The sequence below is a fragment of the Lycorma delicatula genome, chromosome 3, assembly GCF_047948215.1.
Source record: "Lycorma delicatula isolate Av1 chromosome 3, ASM4794821v1, whole genome shotgun sequence".
In the NCBI taxonomy this organism is placed as follows: Eukaryota; Metazoa; Arthropoda; class Insecta; order Hemiptera; family Fulgoridae; genus Lycorma; species Lycorma delicatula.
Genome location: NC_134457.1, coordinates 166356993 through 166370516, shown reverse-complemented (window position 1 = coordinate 166370516; position 13524 = coordinate 166356993). Strand labels below are relative to the sequence as shown.

Sequence of the window (13524 nt, the reverse complement as noted above, 5' to 3'; positions counted from 1 at the left end):
TTTTAATTTAAATATATTCATTTATTGATGATTATTAAACTCTGATTGTAAAAAATAATTTACCACTAATAATAATTGAGAATAAAGATATGAAAAAAGCAAAATTTTTAATTGAAATAAAATATTTTGTTCTTTGTATTAAAAAAGAAAAAAAAATGTATATATGTAATTTAATAAGCGTACACAGAAGCTATGTAGTACCCACATAAGATTTTTTTAAAGAATATTTGTGAAATTTGATTTTAAGTTCGACTCTTCATGTAAATGTACATAATCAAAGGGCCGTCTAAATTCAGAAAGTAAATTTAAATGGTATTTTTTCGGCAAAATGATCAAAGAATATATTTAAAAATTATCTCAAATCACTTTTTTAGATGTATTTTTAAAATATGCTGGTAATCTTATCAAAAGTAAAAGATTTTGACATTAAGAGATAAATAATTATATAAATATAAAATTCTAAATAATAATTAAATTATATACCGTGTGATATTTAAGTATAAAACAGCTTTATACTACGTATCTGAGTGGTATTTTGAGACAGAAAGAAGTGGGATTCTACATAGTTAAAAAAAATCGGCTTATGGTGGTGGGTTTTTAATTTTTGTTCGGCATCTTGAATCTGCCATATTGAATCAAACTTAATCTTTTAAAATAGGAAGGTAAAAAAAAAGTCACATGATTTTGATTTAATTTTTTTTAAAAACACACTGGTGAAACCTGCTTTACTGTTAATGCTTTCAATATCGAGTTGTAAGCATTCAATGTTGTATTGACGGAAAAACTTGTTAAAAATAAAACGCAGTAAGACGCACTGCATGAAGAAAATTACATTTTGCTTTCATAATGCATGCGGTAACGAATGCATTATGAAAGCAAATGCACTAAACAGCACTGTAATATTAAAAATAATGAACAATAATTTTTTTTAAATTTCTGCGTCCATTGTTCGGTCATCCAATTAAGGGGTCCCGGAGGCGTGTCCTTTAAATCAAAGGAGGCCTCCCCACCCATGGGCTAAAAATCGGGTACGGCAGGTCGTCCCCCCCTCGGTTGGATATTCTGTTGCCTACCTCCAATCTCCAGCGGACGGTAACCAAGCCCGACTATGTCGTTCCCAGCCAGCTCGCCAGCTACCGGGTCTACGACATTAGCATTGCCTGCCTCTAACCTCGGGAAGGGGAAGAACCAGGCCCGGCTATGCTGTTACCAGCACCGCTCCACCAGTCGGGTCTTGGTTTTAAATTTTTCCCCACCTTCTGGGAGAAAAATGAACAATATCTAATAATTAACTACACAACAATAAAATAAACGGCTGTATCAAATGATATTATTTACTTTAAACACTGCAATATTTATTTAAAAATTTAAATAAGTAATTTTCATTGTGAATATTGAATTAATATAATAAAATTGGAATGAAATAAGTGTTGAAAGAATGACATTCTACAACAAATTTCTAAAATGCTTTCTCTGTAAAACTTGGTAGTGTGCTGACCTTAAGTAATTGGTGTATAACTTGTATTATGTCTGTTAGTACGCGAGCAGATTCGTTAATTATTCTTTTTTTTGATTCGTCATTGTCTGCAGGTTTTCATGTGAAAAGATTTGTGTCAAGTACCCCTAAAAAAACTAATCCCCAGGAGACATATCTGAAGACCTCGCAGGCCATTCTATGGCTTTTGTACGACCTATCCAGCGATTTAGAAATTGTTCAATTAAAATTTGCCGTGCCCTTAGATAATAGTAAGTCGGTGGCTCAAAGTTTCACCAAGGAAATCCTCTCCTTCCGGCAGGGAGAAAGAGAGGACCTGTACCTCCGAGTTCAGTCGAAAAGTGGCGACGCAGTCCAATACAGCAAGGATATTGCCGAAAAGATGGAGGGTGCTACTACGAGCCTAGCAGGTAGGGGAGGCTGAAGAGGCTACGTCCTGGTTGGCTGTGCACTCAGGTAGTTAACCTGGCAGTGCCGCAAGTCCTGGCGGAAAAACTATTGTCTGATGGGTGAGTTCGGATTGGGTGGGTGACCTGTCGAGTGCTGTGGCGTACATCCAACAAACTTTGGTTCAGACTTGAAATCTACGCCACAGGACCATTTCTGTTCTTGCGTAGATAGAAACGGCTACTGTTTTACGTGTAACTGTTTTAGGTGACCATATACACAAGGTCTGCAAGCAGGATCCTAGAATCTTATCCTTAGTCACATGGTCATGCGGCAGAGAGTCGGTGATGTAATATTGCACTAACGGCATCTGGAAATGCTTCTTGTAGGAACATCATGGTAGCTCTGAGGAACAGCCCCATCCGGATGGTGGTGGGAGGCCTCGGTCTCCCGCTTACGATGAACGGATGGTTTCTCCCTTGCACTACCGTTGGGGGTAAGTAAGACCTAATCTTGGTAGGGGATCCTTTCGGAGGTTAGCTATTAGATGCAAGGCATAAAGACCGAATCCCGGCTATCTGGCGGGAACTTTGTTCCCCACGAAGTAGTTAGAGACTATGGCACCCCTCGGAACCGAGTTTATGTTTAGTAGCTGATCCGGCTCCGAGGGAAGGAAAAAAAAGTTCGGTGCTCTATCTTGCTGAAACCACACGTTATTATTTAATTCTTGTACAACATTTTCCAGATATTCGGTAAAATCCTATCGGCTAACAAGTTGCAGTAAGCACTGTAAGATTGCCATGTAAAATTAAATGCTCTACAATACGTACAATAACCAACGATTCCCGGCCAAACTTTCAATTTCTAAGAGTGCTGCTTATTAACTTCAAACATCCATCGAGGATTATTATGCTCGCTCCATTAACGCAGTTTTAGTTATTTACATGGCCATTTAAAGAAAACGTCGCTTCATCAATAAATATTATTGAAATAGAAAAATTGGCATCTACGTCTAATTTTTGCATTATAATATCACAATACTCGACTCGGAGGCCGAATCATCTATTGAAATTTTTTGCAACAGATATAGCTGATAAGGGTGAAATTTATTTGCTTTAAGAATTTCTTGAACTGAAAAATAATTGATTTCATGACGGACAACATCTTTCCGAATCGATTAATGTGGGTCTTCAACATAGGTCTGCTATAAATCTGATTACTTTGCTTCAGTTGTGACAGTTTTTGGTTACCGGTGCTAGGACGATTCTTTAGTGTACCTATTTCTACAAATCGTTGTACTGTCTTGATTTAGTTATATGTTCTCTCTTTGGAAATCTACTATTGTATAAATCACATATCTCTTGTAATGGCCGAACTCTATCACCATACCCGTACATCATCAATAGATTTATTCCTTTGGTTGATGTAAATGTTGAAGTAAAAGTGTGAAATGAGGCGATAATAAGTTGCATTGTTTCAAAGTAATATAAACTGCATTGTTATAGATTAACAGGTGTTCTACTCAACTGAATTTGTAATACATTTTTTAAATAAGTGTTTCCAGCCGATTTGTTTCATTTACGATAAGTAATGTACATCAGCTAATATTTATATTTAAAGTTAATTTTTATTTAGAAAATAGTATCAGTTAGTAGCCGTTTAATTTGTTGTTTTTTTAATTATTTATTGTTTATTAATATCAATATTATTGTACTGTTTAATGTTCGTTGTTGTAGTCATTATGAAATTAAAACGCAATAAAATTATTCATGTTAGCGTGTATTAGTGTTGGTGTTACGTGATACAACTTTGGAGTATGACAAGCAGTAGCAATATCGACACCATCCAAATGTTCCAGAACAAAATGCTGAGTAACATACCGGAGGCGCTAGTTAGCGAAGAACAAAGAGATCCATAACTACCTAGGGAAGCCATCAATTCGTAAAGAAATTCACTTGTTAAGCTCAAAGTATAAACTTCAGCTTAACACACATGAAAACCCATTTATTTATTTAAACCTCACTTTATTTCATTTAACTCTATAAAAAAAATAATTGAAACAGCTTATGTGGCGAAATCATTAAAAAAATTATCAATTAATTGGTGTAATATCTGCAGATTTTATTTTCATGGAGGAGAGGAATGATATTTAATTAGAGTTTTCTCTGAAAATTTTAGATCCGCGCCAGTTTAATACTTGTTATTTGAATTTTTTTGCGAATCATTATATTTGCAGATTATTATAAGAAGAATTTACAAATTAAAATTAAAATTCAAGATGTAATTATGTTTTGATTTTTAAAAAAATCATAATTTTTATTTATAAAAAAATATATGTTATAGACCTATTACAATTAAATTAATTCTTGTTGAAAGACTGTTTTATGATCATAATTGTGATTCCATAACTGAGATTTACTGTTTTTGGCTTCTATATTTGTCGAGCTTTATTTATTGAATTAATGGCACAGGATGACGGCTACTGCTGGTAGTTTAGCGTAAGGATAGAGTAAACATAAGAATATGAGGCAGAAGCGAAAACCCAATCTGCTTCTTCAACACCCTTTAAATTCCTTTGTGCAGTTTCCAATTTTTGAACGGATTATACTTCCCTTGGTTTTTCTTTTGCCATAGCCAAAATAAAAGAAGGAATATAGCCTGTAACAGAAAAAAAACAAATTTTTATCTTGAAAGAATTTTCAGAATGATAAATGTAAATTTACGTTAAAAATATGCCATTCTAAAAAATTATTGTGGTTTTAACTGTGAGAGTCTATTTGATTTTCCTCGTGGAAAATAATAAACGGTAAATACGAAATTCATAATTTATTAAAATGGGGCTCGGTCAAATCCATTAGCCGCTACCTAGACTGAAATTTTGAATAAAATTATCTATATCATTATGAAAAGAACATTTCAATGCATTACTGCCTGTATATAGAATAATATTTTTATATATGTATCAAAATAAATAAAATATAAAATATATTTTCTTCATAATTCTGAGAAATTGTAAAATATTCTTTAATCCATGTATCGAACACAAAACGGGAAATAATGTAGAAAATTTTGTAAGAAATTAAATTTCTTGAATTCGTAGTATAGAAGAACTTAGAGAATCTGTCATTAATGACATTAAAAATGTGGGTGGTTCAGTAGTTTCATTCAAGATGGTTTCGTCTTTCTGAACATATTTAAAACGAAAAAAAATAAAATATGGATTTCTTAGAATCCTAATATTTATCATGAACGGAAGTCACAAAGATATTCTCAGAAAATTGGGGTTCGGTGCGCAATTTTGCGACGAAAATTGATTGGACACATTTTTTAACAAAAACATTATTTGCAGCTTGTTATTCAGAATCAAAAGTAATGTATATATATTAAAATTTCTTAGCATTTCTTGAAATTTAAGAACAGAATTACTGATTACAGTATGAGGGGCTACATGCCACACTGCTCGTAAAAAATTGTTTTTTTTTCAATTTATTTAAATGTCATATATAGTTGCAAACACTTTAAAGAGACTTCTTGAAGTAAATTCATTAAAACAAGATTATTTTTGTGAACTTATACTTTTTTTAATTTGAAATATTATCAATATTGTAAATAATTCAAAGTTAAATGTGCATAGTCGTTAATTATTGACCTTTAATTTTATTGTACTTGATTTCCTGGATATTTAAAAAAATGGCTTTATACGTATTTAGTAGGTTAATCTGAAGATCTTTTTTTATGAAGAAATGATATTTAATTAGGGTTTTCTATGAAAATCCTAGATCCACCTCAGTTTGTGCTTGTTTTTTGCCAGTCATAATTATAACTGCACATTATGCTAAGAGGAACTATTGTAAAGAATGAAATCTAAATTCAAGATGTAATTTTGTTTTTGTTAAAACAAAAACAACATCATAATTTTTATTTATAAAAATTAATGTATTATACAGCTCTATTACAATTAATTTAGTTTTTGTTTTTCTCTTGATAACTGCAATTCCATATCTGAGATTTAAGTGTTTTTGGCTTCTATATTTGACAAACTTTCTTTATTGAATTAACGGGGAAAGATGATAGCAGCAGCTGGTGGTACAATGTAAGGATAAACAGAGTAGGCGTAAGGGTGTGCGGCATAAGAGTAGGCAAAACGTACTGCTTCAGTACCTGTTAAATATCTCTTGTACAGCTTCCACGTCTTTAGCGGATTCTACTTCCTTTAGTTTTTCTTGTGCCGTAGCTACGTAGCCAATTCGTAGCTACGTAGCTACGAATACAGCCTGAAACAGTAAAAAAGCAGAATTTTAGTTTAAAATATTTTTCTCAAATTAAAATGTTATTTACTTTAAAAATATACCATTATTAATAAATAATTGTTGTTTTAACTAAAATTAACGGTAGATACGAAATTCATAATTTACTAATTTATTAAAAAAGGGCTCGGTCAATTCCGTCCGCAACTACCTAGAATGAAATGTTGAATAAAATTATTTATATCATTATGAAAAGAACATTTCACTGCATTATTGCTTGTGTAAAAAGCACTACTTTTATGAATGACCACAAAGATAAATACAATATTAAAACTTTATTTACTTTTTTTTGACAAAAAAAATTTGTGGCAAATTAAATCTCTTGAATTCGGAGTAGTGCAAAAACTAAGAGAATCTATCCTTAACGCATTACTTCAATAATGTAATGGTTCAAAATTTTCATTCATGATGGTTTCATCTGTCTGGATATATTAAAAACCAAAACAATAGAAAATGGCGTTCTTAGAATCCTTATATTTATTATGAAAGGCAGTCAAAAAGGTATTCTAAGAAAGTCGGTGTTCATTGCGTGATTTCACAACGAAGAATGATCGGATACTTTTTATACAGAAACATAACCCACAGAACGTCGTTCGAAACAACGTACGATACTTAGAAATTTATTTGGACCGCCACCTAACATGGAAAAATCACGTTAGCGAGAAGAGAAAGCAATTAAATATTAAGCGGTTGAATTGGTTTCTAGGAAGGAGGTCCGTGTTGTCGTTAAGTAAGTGATGTATAAGTTAAGAAGATCTTTGTTGTATAAGTTAAGTGTCGTTGTATAAGGGGTTTTTAAACATTGGTCTTTGGGATAAAACTTTGAGGTACATCAAGCAATAATAATATCGACATCAACCAAAGGTTCCAGAACAAAGTACTGAGGATCAGATCAAAGGCGTCATATTTTGCGAAAAATAAGGAGATACACGATTACCAACGGATGCCATCTATTTGTGAAGAAATTCAATTGTGAAGCTCAAACTGTATATTTAAGCTTAACACACATGAAAACCATATGGCTGTTAACCTATTAGATAACAGGGAAGATGTGACGCTACTGAAAAGGTTGCATGTATTGTATTTTGAGGCTGTAGTGCGGTAAATATGGACCTTTTCTTTGTTTTATTATTGTGCTGACAATTTATTCTTTTTTCATCTCTTTCGTTACTTGTTGATTTATTTGTTCTTTGTTCCGGACTTGGTGTGCATTGTTAGTTATATTTTATCCGTTGAACTTTTAATTGTGTTATGCTTTGTTCACATATTTATTGTATTGTCTTGGTTGATATTAATGAGTCACGTAATAATTACTTTACTTATAGTTTCGTTATTTGGGTAAATGAATGTAAATAAAACAATGTAACAAAAAAAGATACTTTTTTTTCAGTCCAAGAACCACTAAACACCTTTGAACTGGACCATGGTTTTAAGACTCGTGGATTAAATCATTCTATTCTTTATTAAAGACGATTAATGAGGAGATGATTGAAGGGAAAACACAAAGGAAGGGATAGACTGGAGTATTTTTAGAGATAGGCTTAAGTAATTTACGACTGAAAATATTTAACTAAATTTTTAATTAAATTATGTAATATCATACGAATAACGAGATAACGTTCGATATCAGCTGACTTAGCCATTTAATTTGTAATATTGTTGTAAATCAGTTATTGTGTATTATTATTATTATTAGTGTTATTTATTTTTGTGTAGTCTGTTATTATTACAGTTTGGGCCATTAAAATTCCAAAATTAACTGTTTAAAATTTGTTGTTAGAGGTAATTCCGAAGGGAATACGAAATAAAAAAAAAAAAATACGGGGCTTTTTACCTCGTTTTATTACCACGGTGATTTTTCCGTTGTTGAAAATTTTATTGGTTGCAATTACAAAACAAAGGTATTTATCGAAAAACGGTTTTCAGCATCGTTTTTTCGTAAAATTTTGAACTAAAATCATTTATCACATATCTACCCTCCTATCTAGAAAAAATTGATTCAATGTGGAGGATCCAAGATGGAAAAACATATAAACATACCATAAAGTAGCAATTTTGTGACTGTAGATTAGAACTCTTTTGTACCTCCTAGTATCCCTCAGTTTTAAAATATAAACCGTTTCCATGCCTAGTATCATTTTGTACGTTATAGTTCTGTCGGAACAAGTTAGAAGTGAGGACATTCTTACTTTTTCCATTAATATTTCCGTTTTTTAGGAACGGTAAAGTAAACGAAGGCTGTAAGAAAAATATTGGTATTAACTGTTTATGAATTGCTCATGTTTAATTTTTAAATTATAACAACTATAATGGACATATTTCATATGCCATTATTTTAAGCTTAAAATATGATGAATAAATAACCAAACAACTACTATGTACCACTATTATACAAGTTCAATGATAGTTTTCAACAATTCTAACGAATCATTTGTAATTTATAAAATTATTGTTTGTTAATCTATAACGATGGTACAGCATTTATAAGTTTACCTTAAAATAAACATACAATGATTGCGTTGTGGAATAATTGGGTAAATAAGTTAAATTGAAAAAAAATAAAAACACCAGTGACAAAAAAAAAAATTAAAAAAATTGTGTCCTCTGGCCACCTTCTGGGCACGGTTTTTTAAATTCGCATTTGATTTTCAAGTGAGCACATTATGAGTGAGTTATTCGTGTGAGTGACAAACATTGCCCTTTAATATAGGATAATTCAAAAGAAAATAATTTTTTTTAAATCTTCAAATTTTAAAAATATTTAGTAAAAAATTTTTTAATTTATTTAATCATTCATACATATATATATATATATATTTATTTCATATATATATATATATATATATATATATATATATATATTTGGCCTGTAATACTCCAGTCTGTAAGGATTCCAAAGCGGGGTTGTACATCTAAATTGGTTCAGCCGTAAAGCTGCTACGGTAGAAAAACCAAAAAACATACATGGCAGTCATGTAAAAAGGAAAGTTGTTTTGTAAAAAAAAGATAATACAATTTTTTGTTTTAGAGAAACTGTGATTTAATAGGTTCAATAAATAACTTTACATAAAAAGGTAAATGTTTTGTAATTAAGGTTGAAGAACATATTGATGCGTTGAGCATTTCGGTAATTTTGAAATTTAATTACAAATTTTGACAGACTATCATCCACTCAGAGGTCGCTGGCTTAGTAATAGTATGGGTATGCTCCGTAATGGTATGATGAATAAGGGTAAGCTGCTGCTGAGTAAGGATAAGCTGCTGCTGAGTAAGGATAAGCTGCTGCTGAGTAGGGATAAGCTGCTGCTGCGTAGGGGTAGGCTGAATATGGGTAAGCTGAATACGGGTAAGCTCCATACGGATAGTAAGAGGTTGCTGATCCCTTAAGGGTTTCCTTAGGGGCTGGTTGAACACCGGCAGCGGAGCAGACAGCCAAGACGGCGAAGAAGAGGATGGCGAGAGCAGCCTATAAAAGAAAAAGATTATTGTTTATAAACTATTCAAAAATAATTCTATTTATAAAAAAAAAAAAAAAACAGTAATTCTTAGTAATTCTTTAATCACTACATAAAAACTCGTTAACCAGTACCAAGTTTTGAATTTTTTTAAATTTATTTTATTTAGTTGTGTTCTTATTTATGCATGGAAAATTGTACAATTGTTAATAAATAATTTTGTCATACCCGTTGGAAGGAAAAATAGACAAAATTCATCGAAATTCGCAACAATAAAATTTTCCTATGATTAAAACCTTTACGGGTATTTATGAACTACTTAAATTTAACCCTTTACCCTATGACAAAGCTGAAAATGATTTCTAATTCACGATTTTACTTATAATAATTTTTAAAATAAATAATAATTTAAAAAATTCGATTATATATATAGTTAAGTAAAATATTACAAACGTTTCAACGAATTCAAAATATGTTACAAGTAGTATGGTCTCCTAACAAATAAGACACTTCATTAGATTTCACTAAGATAAAAAGAAGATAAACGAAAACATAAATTTGTTACGCACTGTAAATATTTAATGAAATATTTTTATGTAACTAAATATAAATTTACATTTTTATTATTATATTATTTGAATTTTACGTATTTTAAACAATTAAAGTTCAATAAAGTATAGTATATCAATAATAGTCTATAACTATAATAGTATATAACAGTCTAAATTCTCACTGGCAAAATTCTTTGGCTAAATCATCATTGATCTGATTAAATTCATTATCAAAGTCGACCTGAGTTTGCCCACTAGTACAAATTTACCGGTACAGTTACATTACACTAATAAGTCGCTAATGACTTTAATTGTTGACGTGACTATAAATGAAATTATTTAAAAAAAAGACATAAAACCTCTTTTTACTGTTTATTAAAGTAAACTTAAAAACAAAATAAAGAGTTAAAAATAATAATATTGAAACAATTGTAATTGTAATAAACGGTAAATTTACTTACGACGGCCTTCATGGTGATACGAGATTTTAAACGTTGTTGATTCTTTAGCTGAGAAACAACTTTTGATATAGAAATTTTCCGTCTCTCAATTTATACTCAAAAATTCATCCAAATCGTCCTTGACTTTTTCAATCGTGTCCTCAAATGTGAATATTTTATGACAAAACAAAAAAATCATGCTTGTTCAGTCTTGTTATTATCATGATACAATTTTTTTTTCTTAATATTTTCCTTATTCTAGAAATATTTGCACACATATATACAAAATAATACAACTGGAACACACAGAAATAAAAGTATTACACATCTGTGTCTAAAAGATTTTCCTTGTCGTTCAAAAAACACTTTTTTGCTCATATCTTGCAATTTTTTTTTTGTTTAAATGAAATATAAATTAAATCTGATTTATGTCTACGTACTTCTTCACCTGTTTCCATGCTCTAATAAATGCAAGAATGTTAATCAATTTTAACGAAACCAGTTGAATTTATCGTAACTTTTATTTAAAGAAATGAAGTATATTCATTTATAATATCTATAAAAGGATCCATCTCCTTTTGACATTTTTTTATTTGCTCAGTATGTTATTTTTCAACTTAAAATAACCGAATTTAAACTACAATACATTTTACAGAAAAAATTATTTTAAATGTAAAATGATTATTCATATTTTAAATAAAAGTAATAGAAGTAGCAATCGTGGAGTAACGTTTATTGAAGTTTCAAACAAAAATTGTGATCCTCTTTAGATTTCTTTTTTTTTAGATTTTTGCTTTTTATCGCTCATTTTATTTTAGTTAAATGTTTATAAAACAACAAATAAATAACACAAATACAGTTTAAAATAGCTATTTTTTTTTCAGAAATATTTGTGACATTTGATTAGAGGTTTCACTCTTAATATAAATTTAAAGAACTAAAGGGCCGTCTAAATTCAGAAAGTAAATTTAAATAATATTTTTTTAGTAAACTGATCAGAGTATTTAAAAAAATCAACTTTTTTAATTTAATTTTTAAAGTACGTAAAATACTGTATAATACTGTATATATATATATATATATATATATATATATATATATATATATATATATATATGTATGTATGTATGTATGTATGTGTGTGTGTAAAGATTTGTTTAATTGAACGTTTTTGTTTAATTTGGCATAGGCACATTATCATCCAATTATCATTCTTGGTTAATCTATAGTTAGCTAGTAGAAGGCCACTGATGGTTATAAATTCATAAGTTGATTTAATGTTATATAATAGTGCAACTATCGTTTTGTTGTACATGAACAAAAAGGAATCTGCATAATGAAATTCATATTCATAAATAGAATTATGTACTCGTGATTAAAATTTCAATTTTACTTAGCCTTTAAGGTACATGTATAATAAGGTATTGGTAGAATGGATTTTATGTACGTATTTGACTACTAAAACAAGTATGGAGAAAATAAACTTTTATATTACTAATAAAAAATTATTTAAAAAAATACAAGCGTGTAAAGAAATAAGTCAAATTGGGATACACGAGGGAGAAACTGAACATTGTTTGTCTATTTTTTTCAGATGATCTCGCCATCTTGGCAAAAAATACTGAAACAGCAGAACAGTAAATAAATATTCTACACAGCAAGGCCTAAAAGGCAGGCTTACCAATTTTCATAAAAGAAATAGAGTATATGACGAATATTAACAACGCCCCAAAATTGTTACGGACAGATCTAGGAAGAGTTAAGAAGACGAGCAAATTTATATACTTGGGTGAAGTTATCCAACAAAATGGAATGGACAAGAAAGCGATCATCTTCAAGATCACTAAGATTGTAAAATCTATGGCTTAACGAATTTTTTTTTTATTATTATCCCTTACACCCCTCGGCCGGACATACAATCAAGTAAAGCTCTGCCCAGGGGAGCGCCCTTCAATTCTAAGAGGGCTTCCCCACCTACCGACATGGCAGTTCAGCCCCCGAGGTGGATATTTTTTATCGCCAGCCTCCAATCTCCGAAAAGAGATGTACCAGACCCGACTATTTCGTTCCCGGTCCTCTCCCCGGAGACCGGGTCTCGGTCTATACTTTTTAATGCCTCACGCCTCTAACCACTGAGCAGGGTAAACCGAGCTGTACCGAGTCGCCTCCCGGTCCCCCAACCCGGCAGCCGGGTCTGGGTCTTTTATTTTGCCCCATCCCAGCCTAAGGACTCCGGAGTCCCCGGTCGATCATCGTAACCGACACACCTCGGCATGCTGGCCCTCACGACCGGGGCTATCCGCCCTTCCATAACTCTAAAATACACGCAGGCGCCCTTCCTCGACTTTGTTGCGTAGCACTTTAGTGGCAAACGAATTAAAAGCCCTCCAATTTTCATCTGATCTCAAAATAAAATTTAATAATGTCTCTGGCTGAAGCCCATCCAGGCCAGCCTGCCTACGTAAAACGCGCCATTGCTCACACTCAAAGATTGTAGTATGTTCCGCAGTATCCACTCTACTACAATACATGCAGCAGGGGGAACTACGTCTGCCGAACGTATACAAATAATACTCGAAAGTTCCATGACCTGTTAACATTTGTGTCATGAAGAAATTCATTTCGCCATGACTCCTATTTATCCAAAGATCTACGTCTGTAATTAGCCGCCTGATCCAGTTTGAACCGCCACCTGTCGTCCATTTATTTTCCAGGAATTTATCGTAGCCTCCACGGCATCACGTTTCCCCATACCTTCATATCGCTTCATTCGTTCTTTCACTTGCAGCTCAATTGGCGGGGCTGAAGCTAGCAAACAGGCTGCGTCATATGAAACGGCCCGATATCCACATATCACGGCCAACAACGTACGGCGATGTAAACTTTGAA

General features: G+C 31.6%; 1 protein-coding gene across 1 annotated transcript; it reads right to left on the bottom strand.

Moving 5' to 3' along the window:
- Positions 1 to 9224: 9224 nt before the first annotated feature.
- LOC142321019 (uncharacterized) lies at positions 9225 to 10703 on the bottom strand. The gene is made up of 2 exons (XM_075359011.1): positions 10657 to 10703; positions 9225 to 9655 (listed from the first exon to the last, which is right to left on the bottom strand). The coding sequence occupies exons 1-2, from the start codon at positions 10666 to 10668 to the stop codon at positions 9377 to 9379; spliced, it is 291 nt and encodes a 96-aa protein (XP_075215126.1). The 5' UTR covers positions 10669 to 10703; the 3' UTR covers positions 9225 to 9376.
- Between the last annotated feature and the right edge of the window lie 2821 nt (positions 10704 to 13524).